General features: G+C 53.7%; 1 protein-coding gene across 3 annotated transcripts in view; it reads right to left on the reverse strand.

The window, feature by feature from the left end:
* The window catches only part of MMP24 (matrix metallopeptidase 24), a 67,064-nt gene that overhangs the window by 37,219 nt on the left and 5,127 nt on the right, over window positions 1–24,718 (reverse strand). For all 3 annotated transcript variants that reach the window (XM_054173368.1, XM_054173367.1, XM_054173369.1), the window contains 2 exons: window positions 12,446–12,562; window positions 8,949–9,253 (listed from right to left, as the gene is read on the reverse strand). In XM_054173368.1, the coding sequence (XP_054029343.1) occupies window positions 8,949–9,253; window positions 12,446–12,562 (422 nt within the window). The remainder of the gene's footprint in view (window positions 1–8,948; window positions 9,254–12,445; window positions 12,563–24,718) is intronic.

Consider the following 24,718-nt stretch of genomic DNA (forward strand, 5'->3'; position numbering starts at 1 on the left):
TCTGTCCTGTCTTGGGAGGCTTTGCATCCCCTGTCCAGCCTCTTACAGAATCACAGCATCACTCAGGTTGGCAAAGACCTGTCCCCAAGGGGCAAAAGCAGGATAATAATGATACAATCAGAGGATGGGTTGGGGTGGACAGGATCTCCAGAGATCATCCAGGCCAACTCCCCTGCCAAAGCAGTGTCACCCAGGGCAGGTCACATAGCAAAGCATCCAGACCCTTCCAGTCCCTTCCTCATGCTCACAGCCTCCCTTGGACACTCTCCAGTATGTTCCTGTCCCTCTTGAACTGGGGAGCCCAGAACTGAACACAGTGTTCCAGCTGTGGTCTCACCAGGGCACAGTAGAGGAGGACAGAACCTCCCTTGACCTGCTGGCCACACTCTTAATGCCCCCCAGCAGCTCATTGGCCTTGGCCACAAGGGCACATTGCTGTCCCATGGTTAACTTACTGTCCAGCAGGACTGCAAGGTCTTTCTCCATGGAGCTGCTTTCCAGCAGGTCAGCCTCTAACCTGTACTGCTGCAGGGGGCTGTACCCCCCCAGTGCTGCACTCTGTACCTCTTCTTGTTGAACCTCTTTAGATTCTCCCTTGCCCAGCTCTCCATGCACAATGGTGCCCACACCGAACAATCATGTGCATATACATCCCAACCAACCATGCACCAGCTGCTGGGACCATAGAGTCACAGAGCTGCCAGGGCTGGAAGGGTCCTCAAGGTTCAGCCAGCCCCAACCCCCTGCCATGGGCAGGGACACCTCACACCACAGCAGGTTGCTCACAGCCACCTCCAGCCTGGCTGCAAACACCTCCAGCCAGGAGGCTTCCACCACCTCCCTGGGCAGCCTGTGCCAGGCTCTCACCACCCTCATGGGGAAGAACTTCCTAATGTCTAATCTAAATCTCTCCTCTACCCTGGATCCATCCCCCCCACTCCTATCCCTCCCTGACACCCTCGAAAGTCCCTCCCCAGCTTTCTTGAAGCCCCCTTCAGATCCTGGAAGGCCACAAGAAGGTCTCCTTGGAGCCTTCTCCTTGCCAGACTGAACAACCCCAACTCTCTCTCTAGCAGAGCAGCTCCAGCCCTGTGCTCACCCTCATGGCCCTTCTCTGGGCAGGTTTCAGCATATCCATACCTTTCTTGCCACTGAAATCTATCAGATATCCCCAAGGTGTGGGTACAAGACAGCTTTCATGACCAGGGTAAATCACTTTCTCCATTTACAAAGCAGCTGTGCTCATAGGAAGATCTGTTCAGACTGGATGAGACTTCACCTGCAACCTTTCACAGCTTCCATGCAATCTGTACTGTTCACGGAGACTCCAGAGCAGTTCTTGTGTTGGGTGAGAGCTGCAGCCACTCTTGGACTTACTGAAGCACTTCAGCTGCCACAATACAGCCAAATGTAGACTACCAAAAGCAAAGCCTCAGCTCATTCTGGTTTGTAACCAAACCATGTGGACTAAACAGCCTGGCCAAGTACTCTGAGGAGCTATGGCGCCAGCTTCAGCATCATAGAATCAATAAGGTTGGAAAAGCCCTCAGAGATCGTCAAGACCAATCTATCACCTAATACCTATCACCTCCTGACAACTCAACCATGGCACCAAGGGCCTCATCCAGGCTCTTCCTCAACACCTCCAGGGATGGGGACTCCACCACCTCCCTGGGCAGCACATTCCAATGCCCAAACTCTCTTGCTGGGAAGCACTTTCTCCTCACCTCCAGCCTAAACCTCCCCTGGCACAGCTTGAGACTGTGTCCTCTTGTTCTGGTGCTGGCTGCCTGGCAGAAGAGACCAACCCCCACCTGGCTACAACCTCCCTGCAGGGAGTTGCAGAGAGCAAGAAGGTCTCCCCTGAGCCTCCTCTTCTGCAGGCTCAGCAACCCCAGCTCCCTCAGCCTCTCCTCCCAGGGCTGTGCCCCAGACCCCTCCCCAGCTTTGTTGCCCTTCTCTGGACACCTTCCAGCAGCTCAACCTCTTTCCTGACCTGAGGAGCCCAGAGCTGGCCACAGGACTCCAGGTGTGGGCTGAGCAGTACTGAACACAGGTGGAGAATGACCTCCTTGCTCCTGCTGGCCACACTGTTCCTGATGCAGGCCAGGATGCCATTGGCTTTTGTGGGCACCTTGGCACACTGCTGGCTCCTGTTCAGCTGCTGTACACCAGAACCCCAGCTCCCTTTCTGCCTGGCTGCATCCTGCTCTGCTGGTCAGACATTTAGCTCTACAATTGCTGCAAGGCTAAGAGAGCTTCAAGGCTGATTGTTCAGCTCTCCCTTCAGTTCATACACATTCCTGGCAGGAAAGGAATATTCTACCTGGTGCTGTTCAGCTCTGAGACCCTCACTACAAGAGGGACATTGAGGCTCTGGAGCCTGTTCAATGGAGGGCAGCCAGGATGGAGAAGGTTCTGGAGCCCCTGGGCTAGAGGAGGGGCTGAGGGAGCTGGATGGTGTTCAGGCTGGAGAAGAGGAAGCTGAAGGAGACCTCATTGCTCCCTGCAGCTCCCTGAAGGGAGGCTGGTGTGAGGAAGGGGCAGCCTCTGCTCCTTAGTGCCAAGGGACAGGAGCAGAGGACATGGTTCCAAGATGCCCCAGGGGAGGCTCAGGCTGGAGCTCAGGAAATATTTCTGCCCTGGCAGGGTTCTCAGCCATTGGAATGGTCTGCCCAGGGCAGTGCTGCAGTCACCATCCCTGGGGGTGTTCAAGCAGCTGTGGCCCTGGGGCTTAGGGACACGGTTTAGGGTTGACCCTGGGTCAAGGGTTGGACAGGATGAGCTTGCAGGCCTCTTCCAACCTGATGTACTCTGTGATTCTGTATTTTGCAGGCTGGTGTGAAGGTGGTTTTGTTATTAAATGGCTATTTTAAGATCAATGGCCATGGAACTGATGAGGAATGGCCAAAACAGTTCCTTTATTGCATCTGATACTGATCTACTGGCAGGGCAGTTTCAGTCTTTCACTGAGAGAGTTCTCCAGTGCCATACAGAACAACCCCACTGCCCCAAAACAGCTCTCATGAGAACAAGCAAGGCCTTGTCTGAAGAGCCAGTCCCTGTTCCAAGGACAGCATTCTCCTTGCTAACACTATTTCCAGGGAACAAAAGCAGTGAACTGATCACAGTGCAGGAAACTGCTGACCAACAAGAAACTTTAACACCTTCTAATGGCATTTCAAGTAAAACAGAGCAGAGGTGAGAGCCTGGATGCCAGGCAATAGTGAAAAAGAAGGGAAAGCCCTCCTGAAAAAGCCTGGGTCACCCAGTGAGGAGGCATTGTCACATCTGCACACCAAGGCTAAGAACAAAATCCTCCCATTCAACACTACAGGTTTACCCCTGGCACCACCACATGAAATTACAATACATAGAAAAGAATAAACCAGGTTGGAAGAGACTTGCAAGATCACCACGTCCAACCTATCAACCAATCCAACACCACCTCATCAGCTAACCCATGGCACCAAGCACCCTACCAAGTCTCCTCCTGAACACCTGCAGTGATGGCGACTCCACCACCTCCCCAGGCAGCCCATCCCAAAGGGCAATCACTCTCTCTGTGGAGAACTTCTTCCTAACCTCCAGCCTAAACCTCCCCTGGCGCAGCCTGAGACTGTGTCCTCTTGTTCTGGTGCTGGCTGCCTGGCAGAAGAGACCAACCCCCACCTGGCTCCAACCTCCCTGCAGGGAGTTGCAGAGAGCAAGAAGGTCTCCCCTGAGCCTCCTCTTCTGCAGGCTAAGCAACCCCAGCTCCCTCAGCCTCCTCCCAGGGCTGTGCCCCAGACCCCTCCCCAGCTTTGTTGCCCTTCTCTGGACACCTCCCAGCAGCTCAACCTCTTTCCTGACCTGAGGAGCCCAGAGCTGGCCACAGGACTCCAGGTGTGGCCTAACCAGTGCAGTGTACAGGGGCAGAATGACCTCCCTGCTCCTGCTGGCCACACTGTTCCTGATGCAGGCCAGGATGCCCTTGGTCCTCCTGGCTGCCTGGGCACACTGCTGGCTCATGTTCAGCCTACCATCAGCCAGCACCCCCAGGTCCCTCTCTGCCTGGCTGCTCTCAGCCACTCTGAACCCAGCCTGTAGCTCTGCATGGGGTTGCTGTGGCCAATGTGCAGCCCCTGGCACTTGGATGTGTTCAATCTCCTGCCCTTGGCCTCTGCCCATCTGCCCAGCCTGTCCAGGTCCCTCTGCAGAGCCTCTCTACCCTCCAGCAGATCAACTCCTGCCCCCAGCTTGGTGTCACCTGCAAATCTACTGCTGACTGACTCAATGTCCTCATCCAGATCATCACTGAAGCTGTTACAGAGCATGGGGCCCAGCACTGATCCCTGGGGCACACCACTGGTGCCTGGCTGCCAGCTGGCTGTGGCACCATTCACCACCACTCTCTGGGCTCAGCCTCCAGCCAGTTCCTAACCCAGCTCAGAGAGCTGCTGTCCCAGCCAGGGGCTGACAGCTTGGCCAGGAGTTTGCTGTGGGGGATGGTGGCAAAGGCCTTGCTGAGGTGCAGGCAGAGCACATCCACAGCCTGCCCCACAGCCACCAGGCAGTGCCCTGGGCATGGAAGGAGATCAGGTTGGTCAGGCAGGACCTGCCCTTCCTAAACCCATGCTGGCTGGGCCTGAGCCCTTGGCTATCCTGTAAGTGCTGTGTGACTGCACTCCAGATGCCCTGCTCCATAACCTTGCCTGTCACTGAGGTCAGGCTGACAGGCCTGGAATTCCCTGGCTCATCCAACCGGCCCTGCTTGTGGATGGGCACCACCTTGGCAGCCTCCAGTCCTCTGGGATGTCTCCAGTGAGCCAGGACTGCTGAAAAATGATGGAGAGTGGCTTGGCAGCTCATCTGCCAGCTCTCTCAGCACCCTGGGATGGATCCCATCTGGTCCCATGGACCTGTGGGGATCCAAGTGGCTGAGGAGAGCTCCAATCTCCTGCTCATGGAACATAAGGAACCTATGCAGCTCCCTGGCTCCAGCTGCCAGCTCTGCAGGCCAGCTGTCTGGAAGACATTCTGTCCTGCTAGAAAACATTGAGGCAAAGAAGGTGTTAAGTAACTCTGCCTTTTCCTCATCCTTTGATACAACATTTCCCTCCATGTCAACCAAGGAGTGGAGGTTGTCCCTGCCCTCCTCTTGCTATTAATATATTTATAGAAGGACTTTTTGTTGTCCTGCACAGCAGAGGCCAATTTAAGCTCCAAATGTGCTTATGCCTCCCTAATTTTCTTCCTACAAGACCTAGCAACATCCTTAAACATTCCATGGGTTGCCTCCCCTTTCTTCCAAAGATGATACACCCTCTTTTTTCCCTTAGTTCCTTTAGAAGCTCATCACCCATCCAGGCTGTCTGCCCCGGGGCTCCTCTTCCGGCGCATTGGCACAGCCTGTTCTGAGCCTTCATCAGTTCTTCCTTGAAGCAGGTCCAGCCCTCCTGGACCCCTTTATTTTTAAGGGCTTTATCCCAAGGAACCTTCTGATTTAGTTCCTTGAGCAACCTGCAGTCTGCCCTCTGGCACTCCAGAGTGGAGGTCTTCTTGCTGCCCCTCTTAGCTTGAGTACTGAAAATTCAATTCTCTGCTGGTCGCTGGCCCCTGAACAGCCTCTGACCACCACATCCCCACCAGCCCTGCCCTGGTGGTGAAGAGGAGGTCAAGCAGAGCCTTGCCCCTGGTAGGCTCACTCAGCACCTGGGATAAGAAGCTGTCCTCCATGCAGTCTAAGAACCTCCTGGACTGTCTCCTCTCTGCTGTGTTGAGTTCCCAGCAGATGTCAGGCAGGTTGAAGTCGCCCATGAGGACAAGGTCAGGAGATCTTGAGACAGCCTTAAGCTGCCTATAAAATGCTTCATCAACATCTTCCTCCTGCTTGGGTGGTCTGTAACAGACTCCAACCAGGATGTCAGCCCTGCTGGTCTTCCCTCTAATTCTCACCCACAAGCACTCAACCTGACGATCCCTGATCTCCGTCTCAATGGCATCTAGTGCCTCCCTGATGTACAGGGCCACCCCTCCACCCCTTCTTCCTTGCCTGTCTCTCCTGAAGAGCCTGCAGCCATCAATTGCCAAGCTCCAGTCATGTGAGTCGTCCCACCACGTCTCTGTGATGGCAACTACATCATAACTTTCCTGCTGCAGCAAGGCTTCCAGCTCCTCCTGTTTGTTACCCATGCTTCGTGCATTAGTGTACATGCACCTCAGCTGGGCTGCTGGTTTCACCCCTGGCTCAAGCTTATCGCCCCCAGACTCCTGCCTGAGGGGACTGGTTTCAGCCCCTTCCCCCTTCAAATCCAGTTTAAAGCCCTGTTGATGAGCCCTGCCAATTCCCTTCCCAGGATCTTTTTCCCTTTGGGGGACAGGCTGTTCTCATACACTGTGACCTTTCCCCTCCTCTGGGACAGATGTGCTCCAGCTGTTGCCAGCTGACCTGGTGCAGTAGAAAGTTCTCCAAGATCAAAAAACCCAAAATCCCTTTGACTGCACCAGCCTCTAAGCCACTTGTTAGCTATAGCTGCTGACCTGTTCCTTATGGCATTCCCTCCTGCAACTAAGGGTATAGAGGAAAACATTACTTGAGCACCTGACCCCTCAACCAGATCTCCCCCACCACTCTCAGCATCCTTGCTGGTGCCATTTCAAAGTGGATTTAAACACCTGTGCTGCCCCCACCTATGCAGCAGTTAGTGGAAAACAAATCCAGACACTGCATTTATTCTCCAGAATGGAAGTCTCAACTCTGCTGGCAATTTTCACACCCAGGGATGCACAGCAACCCCCCAAACACCAACTACAAGCACTTGGGGGACACTACTCATGACAGTCACCCAGCACAGCAGGGAAACAGAGCATGCTACTGGAAGTGCCACATGGATACTGCACAGGAAATAGCTTCCATAAAAAGAGAGCCTCTGCTCTGTGCATTGCTCTCAAACACCATCCTAAGAACTATAACGGGAGTGGGGGGGAATCACAGAAGTGGTAAATCTATGTTGGAGCATCCTACCCAGTGGAACATTTTCTCCCCAGACATCCCTGCTAGTCCTTAAATCATCAGAAGAAAGCTTTTTGTGTGGCAAAAGCAAAAAGCAAGCATGCACAGCTTGTGAAAAGCTTCCCTTCCACCCTCCTGCAAGGGCTCCCTCTCCCAGACACCAGCACAGGTCTCATACTTGGCTTGCCTGGGAAGTCACATTCAGCACCCAAGCCACCCTCACCCCCCACAGTTGAGATCAAGAGCAGACTGAACTTGCACAGACCACCAAAACCTCCACAAACACAGCTGCCACCACTCAGAGCCTGAGAGCCAACCCTGATCCTCAAGGGGAATCTATAAACTGCCCTCCAGCCACAAAACTCAGAATGAAAGGTAATGAATGTCAAGACAGCAAGAGACTGCTGCTCTGCCACACCATAACCTTCCCCCTCCCCACACCATCCTCCCTCCACAGTTCACAGGCTCTAACCTCTCCCTTCTCTGCCCACATCTACACATGTCAGGGAACTTACTCTCCTGCCCTGAGAGGACAAGTGCAGATAATTCCTGCTCTCCTTCACATCAGCATTCCCAGCTGGAACTTGCCAGCTCCCTTTCCTCTCACAGATGATCTGATAGAGACTCAACCCTCAGGAATTTTCACAAGCTGCACTCCACTTGGACAGCTGTCAGGCCTGAGGGTGGTTTGCACAGCAGAAAGCTTTTCTCCTTTCCAGGCTACACTTTGGTACAGACATTACCTCTGCAGAGGCCCTTCAGGCATGAGTGCCCCAGCAACACCACTGTGCTTTTGTACCGTTTAAAACCCAGGCCATATTTACCTCCCAAGTAAACTTCTAATGTTTCAAAAAGAGATACTGAGCCCCTAAAGGTTTAAAGACAAGCTGTCCTTCTCCAATCACTAAGACAGCAGAGCTTAGACTCATAGAATTGTTAGGGTTGGAAAGGACCTCGAGGCTAAGCCAGCCCCAACCCCCTGCCATGGGCAGGGACACCTCACACCACAGCAGGTTGCTCACAGCCACCTCCAGCCTGGCTGCAAACACCTCCAGGCAGGAGGCTTCCACCACCTCCCTGGGCAGCCTGTGCCAGGCTCTCACCACCCTCACGGGGAACAACTTCTTCCTCACATCCAAGCTGAATCTCCCCATTTCTAGCTTGGCTTCATCTCCCCCACTCCTATCCCTCCCTGACACCCTCCAAAGTCCCTCCCCAGCTTTCTTGGAGCCCCGTGCAGATCTTGGAAGGCCACCAGAAGCTCTCCTCAGAGCCTTCTCTTCTCCAGACTGCACAACCCCAGCTCTCTCAGTCTGTCCCCACAGGAGAGGTGCTCCAGCCCTCTGAAACCTGGAGTGATGGTTTTATGAGGCTACTGGGAAACTCTGCTTTTCCAACTTAAATTTTTACAAGCCATTACTGTCCTCAATCAAAGGTTTCAAAGCAGATCAGAAAGTACTCATTGCCATTAGAGGGTAAGATAAAGCTAGAAAGACATCAGAAACTCTTGTCTGCTCAGTATGACACCAGCAGTGGTCCTGATCATCAGTCTTCCTCACACCAGCCAGCCCCAACCTCTGTGACTGCACTCAACCAAGTATCCTCACTCCCTCAACTTTGTGTTCATCATTACAACTCTAACTGCCCTCACTGAGTGTTCCATGAGACAGAAAGGTTACTTTTCAACACTCTGTTCACCTTTTCCCTCTCAGTCATGGTTTCAGGTTCAACACTGGTGCCCCTCTTGAGAGCAGACAGACAATTCTATCCACTCCTTGACAGCCACAGGTAAGCACAGAGGCATGCAGAGTCACAAGCTGAACAACAGTTTTAGAAGCCCTGTGAACCATGGCACAGATGAAAGCTCCACTAACCAAACACTTTCTAGCTGAAAGCCTGCCAGTGTGTCCACATTCAGCTAAGCCTTGTTTTGAAAAGGGAGCTGCACTCTTACCATCATGGTTGGAGTTCCCCAGGGTCCATGGCTCATCTGAATCAAAGTGAGTATCTCCTCCTATTCCTGGTCCAGGGAAGTAAGCATGAGCGAGGAATCCTCCTTCTCCATCAAATGGAGAACTGTCTCCATGGAAACCAGAAGCAAAAAAGATCATGATGTCTGCTTCCTTTCTGTCATTTTTGATTTCATGGTAAGGGACCTCTTCAAAGGTGAGTGGTGTCACCCTCTGCCAGACATCAAAGGCCTGACGAATGGCTCTCCTTGTGTCAACCTCCCCAACCTTGGGGGTGTAGTTGTGGACGCTGTGGGAAGGAGAGAGCAGAGATCTTTACACTTGCTGAAGACATTCAAGACCTTTTATTACAATTCCAGACATGGCCACATCTACAGAGGTTCCTTTTCACAGGCTCACAGGATGTCGGGGGTTGAAAGGGACCCAAAGAGATCATTGAGTCCAACCCTCTGCCAGAGCAGGAGCATACAATCTAGCTCAGGTCCCACAGGAACACATCCAGACAGGGCTGGGAAGTCTCCAGAGAAGGGTGGGGGCAGAGTGGCTGAGAGCAGCCAGGCAGAGAGGGACCTGGGGGTGCTGACTGACAGCTGCCTGAACAGGAGCCAGCAGTGTGCCCAGGGGGCCAAGAAGGCCACTGGCATCCTGGCCTGCAGCAGGAAGAGTGTGGCCAGCAGGAGCAGGGAGGTCCTTGTGCCCTGTGCTCAGCACTGGTTAGGCCACACCTTGAGTCCTATGTCCAGTTCTGGGCCCCTCAGGTTAGGAAGGACATTGAGAGACTTGAAGGTGTCCAGAGAAGGGCAACAAAGCTGGGGAGGGGTCTGGAGCACAGCCCTGGGAGGAGAGGCTGAGGGAGCTGGGGTTGCTTAGCCTGGAGGAGAGGAGGCTCAGGGGAGACCTTGCTCTCTCCAACTCCCTGCAGGGAGGTTGGAGCCAGGTGGGGGTTGGTCTCTTCTCCCAGGCAGCCAGCACCAGAACAAGAGGACACAGTCTCAAGCTGTGCCAGGGGAAGTTTAGGCTGAAGGTGAGGAGAAAGTTCTTCACTGAGAGAGTTGTTAGCCATTGCAATGAGCTGCCCAGGGAGGTGGTGGAGTCCTTATCCCTGGAGGTGTTCAAGAGGGGATTGGATGTGGCACTTGGTGCCATGGTTTAGTCATGAGGTCTGTGGTGCCAGGTTGGACTCTATGATCTTTGAGGTCTCTTCCAACCTTAGTGATTCTGTGATACTGTAACACTGAGGGTCTCAGTTGTGTGCAACCCAGTCCATGACAGCTGACAAACCCCAGCCTGGAGGACTGCACAGGAGTATCCCTTGGCTTGTGGGATGTGAAATCTCTGTGTCATGGGAACAGCTCTCAGTCTTGAATGAAACTGGCTCCACTTCAGAGAATGGCTGACACATGAAAGACACTAAAACATGAGTGGTAAAAGAAGGTATCTGTAACTTAATGCCACACTGGAAATGCTGAAAGCAGGAAGCTAAATGGCCTCTAGGCTGACAATGGCAGAAGTGAAGCCATCTGTTGACCTGCTTCCCGTTGTTATGCACAGGCTTCACACTGGTAGGTAACTGTCTAAATAAAACCTGGGCTCCCCCAGGGTCAGAAAAGGTTAGAAGCAGGACCTGACCCTCAGCTCTTCAAATACAGGTGTCTGCTTACAGGGTGAGTTAAAGGAAAAGTGGTAAAGCTATGACCTAGTCCCCAGAATTAGTTCCTCCTCCCAGTCTCTCCAGTCCCTCACTGTTACCTGAAGACTCAGCCTCCTCCTCCTTTTCTCAGACCTCTCAGCAGAAGCAAGAGTGTCCCAGTCCCTGATTCTCTTCTTCACACCTCCTATTCCTTCCTACACATTCTGGCATCTTCCCCATCTTGGTCACTCACATTTCTACCTCTTCACTACAGACTTCCTTTCTGTCTCACCTGTATCTTCTCCTTAACCTCTACCTACCTGATTTTTACTCCCCTGCTACCTCTTTTTCCCCTACTTTCAACAAGAGGGGGAGTTAATTTTCTTCTGAAGTGACAGTCTTATTCTCAGAAACTTGCCACTGGCATCATCTGGACATTGCCTTTCAAAAGCTAAGGGCCTGAATGACTCAAACAAAACACATCTCTGGGAAACAGCCATCACGATGGAGCCCTCACTTCACACCTCCAGCCCACCTCAGCATCTTGCCTCAGCAGGCCCAGTTCTGGACAAAACTTCTACATAAATCAATTTTACTGATTTACAACATTTTGTGTTGCTTCTGCTTTCATACTTTCACAGAAGCACAGAACTGTCAGGGTTGGAAGGGACCTCAAGGCTCAGCCAGTCCAACCCCCTGCCATGGGCAGGGACACCTCACACCACAGCAGGTTGCTCACAGCCACCTCCAGCCTGGCTGCAAACACCTCCAGGCAGGAGGCTTCCACCACCTCCCTGGGCAACCTGTGCCAGGCTCTCACCAGTCTGTGGCTCCGTTGGTGGCACATAAGACTGTTAATGGGAAGGTCATGAGTTCAAGCCTGCAGTGGGCACTAGTGGCCTCCCTACTCTAGTCATGGGGTCTGTGGTGGCAGGTTGGACTGCAGTGGGCACTAGTGGCCTCCCTACTCTAGTTATGGGGTCTGTGGTGACAGGTTGGACTCGATGATCTTTGAGGTCTCTTCCAACCTTAGTGATACTGAATACTCATGGGCAACAACTTCTTCCTCACATCCAAGCTCAATCTCCCCACTTCTAGTTTTGCTCCATCCCCCCAGTCCTATCACTCTGTAGCACCCTCAAAAGTCCCTCCCCAGCTTTCTTGGAGCACCCTTCAGATACTAGGAGTCCACAAGAAGATCTCTTGGGAGCCTTCTCCTCTGCAGCCTGCACAACCCCAACTCTCTCAGGCTGTCTGCAGAGCAGAGCAGCTCCAGCCCTCTGCTCCTCTCCTCCTGGCCCTGCTCTGGACACCTTCCAGCCCCTCCAGAGCCTTCCTGGCACGGAGGCTCCAGAGCTGGCCCCAGAGCTGCAGCTGTGGGCTCAGCAGAGTGGAGCAGAGGGGCAGAATCCCTTCCCTGGCCCTGCTGGCCACACTTCTCTTGCTGCAGCCCAGGCTCTGCTTGGCTCTCTGGGCTGCAAGGGTACACTGGCAGCTCATATAGAGCCTCTCATCCACCAGCAACCCCAAGTCTTTTTTTAAAGAAGAAACATGACCTCAGGGTTAGAGCCACAGATTCCTAAGGGAACAGAAAGAAGCTTCCTAGGATCCTCCTGCCAAAGTTCTGCAGCTGGTGGCCGAGTTTCAGGTGTCTCTGCTGATCAGTTATTTCCAGCTGAGAACAGAGCCTTCAGTTATTGCAGTGCCCTGAAAGCATTTCCCTCCACCACGTCCTGAGGATGAGAGCCTCGAGCAGGCACCACAGGGGAAATCCAGTCTTCAATGGTACTTACAAAGTGTGCTTGCTAACTACCCAAATGAAAAGGGGCAGGGGGAGGAGCAGGACCACACCTGTAGGTGATGTGCTTCTGCCTCCACTTCTGCCCCGTCAGCGCGTACCGCTTTTTCCTCCGGCTGCGCCGCAGGTGGGGGTGGTCTGGAACTCCACAGCGAGGCCTCTTCATCCACCTGCAAGGGAATCATAGAATCAATAAGGCTGGAAAACACCTCAAAGATCATCAAGTCCAACCTGCCACCCAGCACCTCATGACTACTAGACCATGGCACCAAGTGCCACATCCAAGCCCCTCTTGAACCCCTCCAGGGATGAGGACTCCACCACCTCCCTGGGCAGCACATCCCAATGGCTAACAACTCTCTCTGGGAAGAACTTTCTCCTCACCTCCAGCCTAAACTTCCCCTGGCACAGTTTGAGACTCTGTCCTCTTGTTCTGGTGCTGGTTGCCTGGGAGAAGAGACCAACCCCCACCTGGCTACAACCTCCCTTCAGGTAGTTGTAGAGAGCAAGAAGGTCTCCCCTGAGCCTCCTCTTCTCCAGGCTAAGCAACCCCAGCTCCCTCAGCCTTGATGATCTGGATGAGGACATTGAGTCAGTCAGCAGCAGATTTGCAGATGACAGCAAGCTGGGGGCAGGAGTTGGTCAGTTAGAGGGCAGAAGGGCTCTGCAGAGGGACCTGGCCAGGCTGCACAGATGGGCAGAGCCCAACAGGATGGCATTCAACAAACCCAAGTGCCAGGGGCTGCACTTTGGCCACAGCAACCCCAGGCAGAGCTACAGGCTGGGGGCAGAGTGGCTGAGAGCAGCCAGGCAGAGAGGGACCTGGGGGTGCTGATTGACAGCTGCCTGAACAGGAGCCAGCAGTGTGCCCAGGTGGCTAAGAAGGCCAAGGGCATCCTGGCCTACAGCAGGAACAGTGTGGCCAGCAGGAGCAGGGAGCTCATCCTGCCCTGTGCTCAGTACTGCTTAGGCCACACCTTGAGTCCTGTGTCCAGTTCTGGGCTCCTCAGGTCAGGAAAGAGGTTGAGCTGCTGGAAGGTGTACAGAGAAGGGCAACAAAGCTGGGGAGGGGTCTGGGGCACAGCCCTGGGAGGAGAGGCTGAGGGAGCTGGGGTTGCTTAGCCTGCAGAAGAGGAGGCTCAGGGGAGACCTTCTTGCTCTCTGCAACTCCCTGCAGGGAGGTTGGAGCCAGGTGGGGGTTGGTCTCTTCTGCCAGGCAGCCAGCACCAGAACAAGAGGACACAGTCTCAAGCTGTGCCAGGGGAGGTTCAGGCTGGAGGTGAGGAGAAAGTTCTTCCCAGAGAGAGTTGTTGGCCACTGGAATGTGCTGCCCAGGGAGGTGGTGGAGTCCTCATCCCTGGAGGTGTTCAAGAGGGGATTGGATGTGGCACTTGGTGCCATGGTTTAGTCATGAGGTCTGTGGTGCCAGGTTGGACTCCATGAGCTTTGAGGTCTCTTCCAACCTTGGTGATACTGTGATACTGCAACAACTTAATGATGACAATGCTACCAAAGAGACAGATCCAAACTGCATCTGTGCACCTACTGGGATCAAACTATCCACTTCCCACCTTGTTACAGCCCTGCTGAGTCATTAAAAGCCCCTCCAGTCCATAGCTCACTGAATCAGACTGAACAAGTCTGAGGCTTCCAGCTGTAAGGACCACAGCAGAACAATCTGAGAGTCACAGTCACCAAACTCAGTTAGCTCCTCCCCATAAGCCTTGACTCTTGATTGTCAGCCATGCTGCAGGAAGCAGTTGCCTGCATGGCCAGGTGAAGAGGAAGAGCAAAGGAAGCTGCTCCGTGTGCTACCATCAGGTCCCCTCCCCTATCTCCTTTACTTCCAGCCTTAACACATCTTTTGCTTTTTTCTGGCACCAGCCTGAAGGTGGCCAAACTCTGGCACAGCTTGCCCAGGGAAGTGACAGAATCTCCATCCTTGGAGGTATTCAAAACCCACCTGGGCAATCTGCCCTAGCTTGTCCCTGTTTGAACAGGGGGCTGGAGCAGGTATCTCAAGAGGCCCATTCCAACCTAAATGATTCTCTGACAAGGAGAAGCAGCCTGTACCCCAAACACTGGCCCACCTGCTGGTGTGGCCACATCCAGAGGCCAGAAATGGCTCATGGAGGAGCTCACCACTGCCTGTGGCAGCAGGGGAAAAAGGAGAGCAGGATAGATGCAGAACTACAGGCACTGGTCTCCAAAGGTCCCAGCACAGCAACTTTCTGTGCAGGACACATTCTTTAGGATCTTACAGGACAGGAGAGCAGAGCTGAGCAAACAGGCTCTGGCCACAGCCTCCCAAGCACATTGGCACTGCCTGGGCTTCTGCTGGTGACCCTGGCCCTGGAATTCTCCAGGCATTTTATGCATTTACTCTGGTGGCACAGGCGAGGGTCACTGCGCCACAATGCCACGAGCACGTGGGAATGAGGAACGTGCCACTGCCCAGGCACACACAGCAAGAGCACCACAGCCAGTCCTGCCAGATCTCTCACACAGGACACCAGACTCTCTCCCCACTTCTCAGCATGGCCTCCCTCACATCTGAGGCCACCTGGGGGAACACCTTTGGACCTCCAAACACAGACATTCCTCCATCAAGTGCAGCAAGTCAAGGGCAAGCAGGCCACGTGTGCCCACATGCCTGAGCCTAAACACTGCAGCTGCACATCAGCCCCAGGAGCCCCATACCTTCAGGAAGAGGGTACTGGCCCTTCACCAGCAAAGGAGTTACAAAGCCTCTCTCCAGGACACCATTTAAACCCAAAACATATAGACAGACACTGCTTTGCACTGCCTCAGAAGGACATTCCCTCACAGCACAGATACCTGCTCCTGGTTCAGGCAGCCAAGCAGTTGACTCTTCCTCAATCCACTTTCTCCATGTGCAAAGTCCAGATGCTCACAAATCACAGTGCAGGCAGCTGCCATCTCCTCCCCAACAAGGGCAGGGCCCAAGAGAGCTGTTCCACACATTGCACTGTAGCTGGCAAGACCCCAGGCTGTGCATGCAAAGCTAGCACACCTCTCACCTCACCCCCAGGTCTCAGCAGGCTGTCTTTCAGAAGCCAAAGCAACCTGGGGAAATCAGCCCTGCCTTGCCCACACAGCTCCTGCCACCTTCCAACAAAAGCAGCACAACTGAGGTGTGCTGTAGGAAAAGCCATATTCAGGGCTGGAGAAGAGAAGGCTCTGGGGAGACCTTAGAGCTGCATTTCAATAACTGAAGAGGACCTCCAGGAAGGCTGAGAAGGGACAGTTCAGAAGCGCCTGTGGGGATACAATGAGGGACAATGGAAACTGGAGCAGGGGAGATTTAAGTTGGACATCAGGAGGAAGTTCTGCACAGTGAGGATGGTGGAACACTGGAAAAGGTGGCCCAGGGATGGGGCTGAGGAGACATTCAGGATCAGGAGGTGTCCCTGCTGCCTGCAGGGGGTTGGACAAGATGGCCAAGGGCTCAGGCCCAGCCAGCATGGAGTTAGGAAGGGCAGGTCCTGCCTCTCCAACCTGAGCTCCTTCTATGCCCAGGGCACTGCCTGGTGGGTGTGGGGCAGGCTGTGGATGTGCTCTGCCTGCACCTCAGCAAGGCCTTTGCCACCATCCCCCACAGCAAACTCCTGGCCAAGCTGTCAGCCCCTGGCTGGGACAGCAGCTCTCTGAGCTGGGTTAGGAACTGGCTGGAGGCTGAGCCCAGAGAGTGGTGGTGAATGGTGCCACAGCCAGCTGGCAGCCAGGCCACAGTGGTGTGCCCCAGGGATCAGTGCTGGGCCCCATGCTCTGTAACAGCTTCATTGATGATCTGGATGAGGGCATTGAGTCCATCAGCAGTAGATTTGCAGCTGACACCAAGCTGGGGGCAGGAGTTGATCTGCTGGAGGGTAGAGAGGCTCTGCAGAGGGACCTGGACAGGCTGGACAGATGGGCAGAGGCCAAGGGCAGGAGACTGAACACATCCAAGTGCCAGGGGCTGCACATTGGCCACAGCAACCCCAGGCAGTGCTACAGGCTGGGGGCAGAGTGGCTGAGAGCAGCCAGGCAGAGAGGGACCTGGGGGTGATGGTTGATGGTAGGCTGAACATGAGCCTGCAGTGTGCCCAGGCAGCCAGGAGGACCAAGGGCATCCTGGCCTGCATCAGAACAGTGTGGCCAGCAGGAGCAGGGAGGTCATTCTGCCCCTGTACACTGCACTGGTTAGGCTGCACCTGGAGTCCTGTGGCCAGTTCTGGGCCCCTCAGTTTAGGAAGGAGGTTGAGCTGCTGGAAGGTGTCCAGAGAAGGGCAACAAAGCTGGGGAGGGGTCTGGAGCACAGCCCTGGGAGGAGAGGCTGAGGGAGTTGGGGTTGCTTAGCCTGCAGAAGAGGAGGCTCAGGGGAGACCTTCTTGCTCTCTGCAGCTACCTGAAGGGAGGCTGGCGCCAGGTGGGGGTTGGGCTCTTGTGCCAGGCACCCAGCACCAGAACAAGAGGCCACAGTCTCAGGCTGTGCCAGGGGAGGTTTAGGCTGGAGGTGAGGACAAAGTTCTTCCCAGCAAGAGGAATTGACCACTGGAATATGCTGCCCAGGGAGGTGGTGGAGTCACCATCACTGCAGGTGTTCAGGAAGAGACTTGGTAGGGTGCTTGGTGCCATGGGTTAGCTGATGAGGTGGTGTTGGATTGGTTGATAGGTTGCACTTCATGACCTTGAAGGTCTCTTCCAGCCTGGTTTATTCTATGTATGTATGTAGTCTACCTGAACCTTTGAGGGTCTCTTTCCAACCCAATGCAATCTGTGAATCTGAGATGTCCCTGCCCATAGCAGGGGGGTTGGAACTAGATGATCTTTAAGGTCCCCACTGCAGGATTGAACCCCAAAATGCTTTATTTGTGTTCTTTTGCCTTGCTTCTAGCTCTTTGCTGGAGAGCTGTTAGGTTCAGAGCAGCCTGTGGTCTCCTAGGGATTTCCTAAGTGTTTGAAAAAATCCACTCCAGTCCTATGGCATGAGTCAGAGTTTTTAACATAACCCATCACAGACCATAGTGAGAGTTAGGTTTTCATCTCCTGAGCTTCCTGAGAACTCCATCATCTTGCCCTGACTGCAGTCACAACATTATCTGCTGTGTTTTATCCTCACCAGTATTCCCTAGGAGACAAAAAGGTAACAGGGAAGCACTACCAAACTGACATGGCCCTGGAGGACAAGCCACCAGCACTTTGAAGGACAGTGATGACAAATCAACAATCCATCACCAAGTCCCTCAGCCCTCAGCACCTGTTTCACAGAATCACAGAATCAGCCAGGTTGGAAAAGACCTCAAGGATCATCAAGTCCAACCTAGTAGCTAACAACTCCTGACAAGTAACCCATGGCTCCAAGTGCCACATCCAATCCCCTCTTGAACACCTCCAGGGATGGGGACTCCACCACCTCCCTGGGCAGCACAGCCCCAGGGCCAATCTCTCAGACTGGGTAGAACTTCCTCCTCACCTCCAGCCTAAACCTCCCCTGGCACAGCTTGAGACTGTGTCCTCTTGTTCTGGTGCTGGGTGCCTGGGAGAAGAGACCAACCCCCACATGGCTACAACTTCCCTGCAGGGAGTTGCAGAGAGCAAGAAGGTCTCCCCTGAGCCTCCTCTTCTGCAGGCTAAGCAACCCCAGCTCCCTCAGCCTCTCCTCACAGGGTTGTGCTCCAGACCCCTCCCCAGCCTGGTTGCCCTTCTCTGGACACCTTCAAGTCTCTCAATGTCCTTCTTAAACTATGGAGCCCAGAACTGGCCACAGGACTCCAGGTGTGGGCTGAGCAGTGCTGAGCACAGGACAGGATGAGCTCCCTGCTCCTGCTGGCCACACTGCTCCTGCTGCAGGCCAGGATGCCCTTGGATGAACACCAGATGCCAGACTCATTAGCCCCCTGCCAAAGTCAAACACAAGTGCACAAAGACCCCAATTTGTGAATTCCCTTAAAGACAGCCAAATTCCCTGCCCCTGTGGAGCAGGGAAAGGCTCTCTAACCCCTCTCAAAGGAGTGGAAGAAACACTGCACACAAGGATTGGATAGAGCAGGAAAGTTTAAATGGAAGTGCTATTGATAAACTGCATGCTACAGTGCAGAGCATACCAAATACACACAATCCATAGTCTGGGCTTAACACAGAAGCTCATTAAGCCAAAGTCTCCACAATATCCACCACAACAGGGCAAAAAATCCAAGCCTCAAATGCCCAATCCCCCCCATGGCTCTCTACCCCCATACCAAAGCCAAGTGACACAGCTACAATTCAGCTCACCAGCTCCAGGGCCCTGCCAAGGCCATCCAAGGCCTTGCTCCCCTGCACTGCAAAGATAGGAAGCAGCATCAGGAAGGAGAGAGAGGAGGAAAGGGGAAAAGGGGCAGAACAGCTTGAGCTTTTTGATTTTATAGAGATGCAGGGCTTATGGGAATGAAATAACAACAGATTACAATTTCCTGTCCACCTCTGGACACTGCATCAGGAACAGTGTGGCCAGCAGGAGCAGGGAGCTCATCCTGCCCTGTGCTCAGCACTGCTCAGCCCACACCTGGAGTCCTGTGTCCAGTTCTGGGCTCCTCAATTTAAGAAGGACATTGAGAGACTTGAAGGTGTCCAGAGAAGGGCAACCAGGCTGGGGAGGGGTCTGAAGCACAGCCCTGTGAGGAGAGGCTGAGGGAGCTGGGGTTGCTTAGCCTGCAGAAGAGGAGGCTCAGGGGAGACCTTCTTGCTCTCTGCAACTCCCTGAAGGGAGGTGGTAGCCAGGCAGAGGTTGGTCTCTTCTCCCAGGCACCCAGCACCAGAACAAGAGGACACAGTCTCAAGCTGTGCCCCAGGAGGTTTAGGCTGGAGGTGAGGACAAAGTTCTTCCCAGCAAGAGGAATTGACCACTGGAATGTGCTGCCCAGGGAGGTGGTGGAGTCCCCATCCCTGGAGGTGTTTAAGAGGAGCCTGGATGAGGCACTTGGTGCCATGGTTTAGTTGTCAGATGGTGTTGGCTGATAGGTTGGACTTGATGATCTCAAAGGTCTTTTCCAGCCTGGTTAATTCTATTCTATTCTATTTTGTTCTATTCTTATTCTGGAGCAGAGAAGTTAGACTTAGCCAAGGCCAGCCAAAGCAGGTTCTCTCTCCTGAGCAAAGCAAAACCAGCCAGAGATGAGAAGAGAAAAGGGAGGAATTGTTCAGGTACAGCTCCTCTTATTCTAGGTGCTTAGCCAATGAATTTGTTTAGAATATTCTTTTCCTTTCCTTTTTACCCCCAGTGGTGATTTATTTGTACTTTTCCTACTTTTCTGCTCAAACTCTGTAACTGCATTTTAAAGGCATAGCCTGAAACCACCACCCTGTGCCAGCTCCATCACAGTGGGCAGGCAGAGGGCAGGGCAGGCTGGTGCAGAGGCAAGCTGCAGTGTTGGCACTCTGGGCTTTAGGGGCTTCTTGAAGCCAAGCATCCAAGTATCAGCAATTGCAGAGCTGCTGATAGACTTAGGCTACCCACAGCTGCCCAACTCCCCTCTCAACCTCATTACACTTGGCCCTGCCCCCATAGCCTGCCAAAGTTTGCTCCAGCATTCAGCTGCACACTTCCTGAAGCAGACCTAGGGGATCATCCTGGCTACTTGGGCAGAGCTAAGCAATATTCAAGCTGTCAACAGCCTGTGCTAATGACAAGCTGAGGAGATTTCTCTGGAGCAGTTCTCTGGTTCAGATTGCTTCCCAGGCACAGGGGCCCTGCTCCAGCTATGTGGGCCAGTCCAGCCACCTATTCTTTTCTCAGCAGGAGAAATCTATGGAGAAGCAACCACAAAGCTGGAGCTTGCTGCCACTGATCTGCTTTCAGCAGCTGGGTTTGACTGCCATTCCCCACTCAGCAGTGTGGATAACCCTTTCTGAGTTCCAGGGGCTTTACCAAACCAGGTCCCATCAGAAACAACAACAGAAGCCAGGTACTTCAAGCAGAATTCAGCTACTTAGGGCTGCTTCCCAGCCCCCCCTGTTTTGTTTGGTTTTCACATGGGCACACCAGTAACACTGGATCATCAACATTTGTACCTGGCACTTGTACACACTCAGACTGTTGCACTCCTCCAGCTGCTTGGTATGCAGAGAGGTAACTTCCCAAAGCAGTGACACCCTGCTCCTGTCCAGGCACAGCTCAGGGGCCAAGCCCCTCATCTCATAAGGCTCCTAAACAGAGGAAGCTGCCACTCACAATCTCCTGCTTTTGAGCTGCTGGCAGTGGCCAGCAGGGCCAGGGAGGTGAGTCTCCCCCTCTGCTCCACTCTGCTGAGCCCACAGCTGCAGCTCTGGGGCCAGTTCTGGAGCCAGTTCTGGAGCCTCTGTGCCAGGAGGGCTCTGGAGGGGCTGGAAGGTGTCCAGAGCAGGGCCAGGAGGAGGAGCAGAGGGCTGGAGCTGCTCTGCTCTGCAGAGCAGCTCTGAGACAGTTGGGGCTGTGCAGGCTGCAGAGGAGAAGGCTCTAAGGAGACCTAATTGTGGCCTTCTGGTATCTGAAGGGTGCTCCAAGAAAGCTGGGGAGGGACTTTGGAGGGTGCCAGGGAGTGATAGGACTTGGGGGGATGGAGCAAAATAGAAATGGGGAGATTCAGCTGGGATATGAGGAAGAAGTTGTTGCCCATGAGGGTGGTGAGAGCCTGGCACAGGTTGCCCAGGGAGGTGGTGGAAGCCTCATCCCTGGAGGTTTGTTAAGGCCAGGCTGGATGTGGCTCCTGGCAACCTGCTGCAGTGTGAGGTGTCCCTGGCCATGGCAGGGGGGTTGGACTGGCTGAGCCTTGAGGTCCCTTCCAACCCTGACAGCTCTGTGATCTTGCATCCCAAGGTGAGGAAGCTACACAACAGGCTCAAGACAAAACACAAACCACTTAGAACACAAGTAAGATTATTCCTGGTTTCCTCCAGTGCCATGTGATTGATTGTGACAAAGACAACAGTCACCACTTCTGTGAGGTGCCAGCACAGCTCTGCCAGCACCATGCCCTTGCTGAGGCAGGGTCAAGGCAGGCTATGAGGAGATGTTTCATGTATCTCCCCTGCTCTCACTACAGGAAAACTGCACAGCCTCAGCCTCTACCTCTGCTGAACACCATCCCCCAACCCCACCTTCCTTTGAGCTACCAGTAAGCAACACCAGTGTAGGAAGGAACACCACCATACACCAGTACAGGTTAGAGGCTGACCTGCTGGAAAGCAGCTCCATGGAGAAGGACCTTGGAGTCCTGCTGGATTAATAGCATAGCACAGCACAGCATAGCATAGACCAGACCAGACCAGTCCAGACCAAGCTGCAGGAGACCTTTGAGATCATCAAGTCCAACCTGTCACCCAACACCATCTAATCATCTAAACCCTGGCAGCAAGCACCCCATCCAGTCTCTTCCTAAACACCTCCAGGGATGGGGACTCCACCACCTCCCTGGGCAGCACATTCCAATGCCCAATCTCTCTTGCTGGGAAGAACTTTCTCCTCACCTCCAGCCTAAACCTCCCCTGGCACAGCTTGAGACTGTGTCCTCTTGTTCTGGTGCTGGGTGCCTGGGAGAAGAAACTAACCTCTGCCTGTCTACAACCTCCCTGCAGGGAGTTGGAGAGAGCAATAATGTCTCCCCTGAGCCTCCTCTTCTGCAGGCTAAGCAACCCCAGCTCCCTCAGCCTCTCCTCCCAGGGCTGTGCTCCAGACCCCTCCCCAGCTTTGTTGCCCTTCTCTGGACACCTTCCAGCAGCTCAACCTCTTTCCTAACCTGAGAGGCCCAGAACTGGACACAGTAAGTTAGTTCTCCATGGGACAGCAATGTGCCCTGCTGGCCAAGAAGGCCAATGGTCTCCTGGAGTGCAGTAAGAAGACTGTGGCCAGCAGGTCAAGGGAGGTTCTCCTCCACCTCTACTCAGCTCTGGTGAGGCCTCATCTGCAGTACTGTGTCAGGTTTAGGTCTCCCCAGTTCCAGAGGGACAGAGAGGCTCCAAAGGAGGCTGTGAGGATGACAAAGGGACTGGAACATCTGTCTGATGAGGAAAGGCTGAGAGCCCTGGGACTGTTTAGAATGGAGAAGTGAAGGCTGAGAGATCTGATCAAGGGTTACAAACAGCTGCAGGGTGGTGCCAAGCAGCAGGGGCCAGGCTCTGCTCAGTGCTCTCCTGGGACAGGACAAGGAGCAGTGGACACAAACTGCAACCCAGGAGGTTCCAGCTCAGCATGAGGAGAAACTTCTTTATTTTAAGTGTGCTGAAGCCTTGAAGCAGGCTGCCCAGAGAGGTTGTGGAGTCTCCTTCTCTGGAGGCTTTCAAGCCCCATCTGGATGTGCTCCTGTGTGACCTCCACTGGGTGACCCTGCTCTGGCAGGGGGCTTGAACTTGACCTCCAGAGATCCCTTCCAACCCCTACTGTTCTGTGATTTTTAATTCCCACTGGCTGTGCCTGCATGAGAACTTCCACACACTTGGGCTGCCACTCTTGGAGGAAAGAGCAGGCTCAGGATTTGGTGGTGTGTTGGAAGGAGATGAAAAGCTTTAGGCTTCCACTCTAAGTGCAAATAGAATATGCAGAATTTGTTGCAAGCAAAGAAACCACATAAAATAGAACCTCTACACTCTGACTGCTCCTACAGTTGCTTTAAAGGGACAGAGCACTGTCAGAAGTGACAGAAAATCCATAACTGCAATCTCAACACTCCTAACAGACTGAAGTAACAGCTGAGCAAATGACCAAGTAGTTCAGAGCTCAGTGCCAGCCTGCCTTGCCAGAGCTTCTGCTTTTACTCAGCCTCCACAATCAGGTCTGAGGAGCTGACAGCCCCAAAAGGGCCAGCTAGACAGGGCCCTCCAACTCAAACCCCAGACTCACTGCTGACAGCAGCTAGGACCTCATCTTCCACTCATGTAATTTCTAGCTGGGTACTCCTGCTCCACCCTGCTGGACAACAGATGGACCTACTGACTCAGGACAGATGGAGGCAGAGCAACCCAACCTGCCTGCAAAGCACACCCTGTCTGCTTACAGCTGAGCTTTCAAGCCTTCAGAGACTCCACTCTCAGAAGAGGGAACCATCCAGGCTTTTCTCTTGTCAGCCTTTGCATGCTCAGGCACCAATTAAACCCTGCCCATTGTCTACATTTAGCCAGGGCTAAACTCTGGCAGTTGCCTTACGACCTCTCCTCAGCAGAAGAGGAGAATAAGAAAAAGGAGAGAAGAGCCACAGGTTGAACTGAAAATGGATTTACTGAACCAGCCCAACTGATGCCATTGTCAATAGAAAGCACCCAGAGTTATCCTCAGCCCAGCAAAGGTGCAGTAAGCACACTGCATGGGAAGGCAGCCCTCAGGAGAAGGAAGAGGAGCAGGGTCAGGAGGAGCCCAAGAGAAAAGCCTCAAGCAGGAAGCTCCTGCCCTCAGCAAATTTGCCACTGAGTGTGGTCTGGGACACTCCTGTACACTGAGTGTGCTCTGGGACACCCTTGTACACTGAGTGTGGTCTGGGACACCCCTGTACACTGAGTGTGCTCTGGGACACCCTTGTACACTGAGTGTGGTCTGGGACACCCCTGTACACTGAGTGTGCTCTGGGACACCCTTGTACACTGAGTGTGCTCTGGGACACCCCTGTACACTGAGTGTGCTCTAGGACACCTGTAGCCAGCTCAGGTCCTGGCTGACTCCAAGTAGCTCCTGGCCTGCCGCGCATGGCTGGCCTAGGATTCTGCCCTGGCAAAACCAGGACACCCATATATAAGCTCAGTAAAACATGGGCAACACCTTCCTTTCCTCCACACAAACACTTCTACTGAGCTGAAGCAGGGACTCTCACACACCATTTACTCCCTCCTCCTGCCACCCACAGGGGAGCAGAAGCAGCTCCCTAGCTTTCCAAATCAGCACCCCAATACCACAGCCTCTTCTTCCCTCACCCCCTCCCAGCTCTTAAGCATTCCAACTGCAAGCTTCTACACACCAGCTGGACATACACAGCCTTGCTCTCTGGCTCCCCATAACAACCTGTGTTTACTAAAGGCAAAAAGATCTCAGATGCAAAATCCCCACCTTGAAAAAGCATTTCATTTTCAGCTCATTTGAAAAGCAAACACACAGGATTATCCCTGTCCCTTAGTGGAGAACCAGGGCTGCTCCTGGGAGCCAAAGGGAGGAATGTTACATCCACTGCAGAGGCACTGCCAGTCCAGGATGATCCCTTCCCTCCTAATTCACTGTTTCTTTTGTTTTCCCCTCTTCTTGTAGACTGGAAAGCACACAATCAAAGCCCTTTGTTCTTCACACCCCTTGGTGATGCTGTGCTCCCTTTCCTTTGTGTTATTGTGTC

The sequence above is a fragment of the Dryobates pubescens genome, chromosome 26 (genome assembly GCF_014839835.1).
Source record: "Dryobates pubescens isolate bDryPub1 chromosome 26, bDryPub1.pri, whole genome shotgun sequence".
Lineage (NCBI taxonomy): Eukaryota > Metazoa > Chordata > Aves > Piciformes > Picidae > Dryobates > Dryobates pubescens.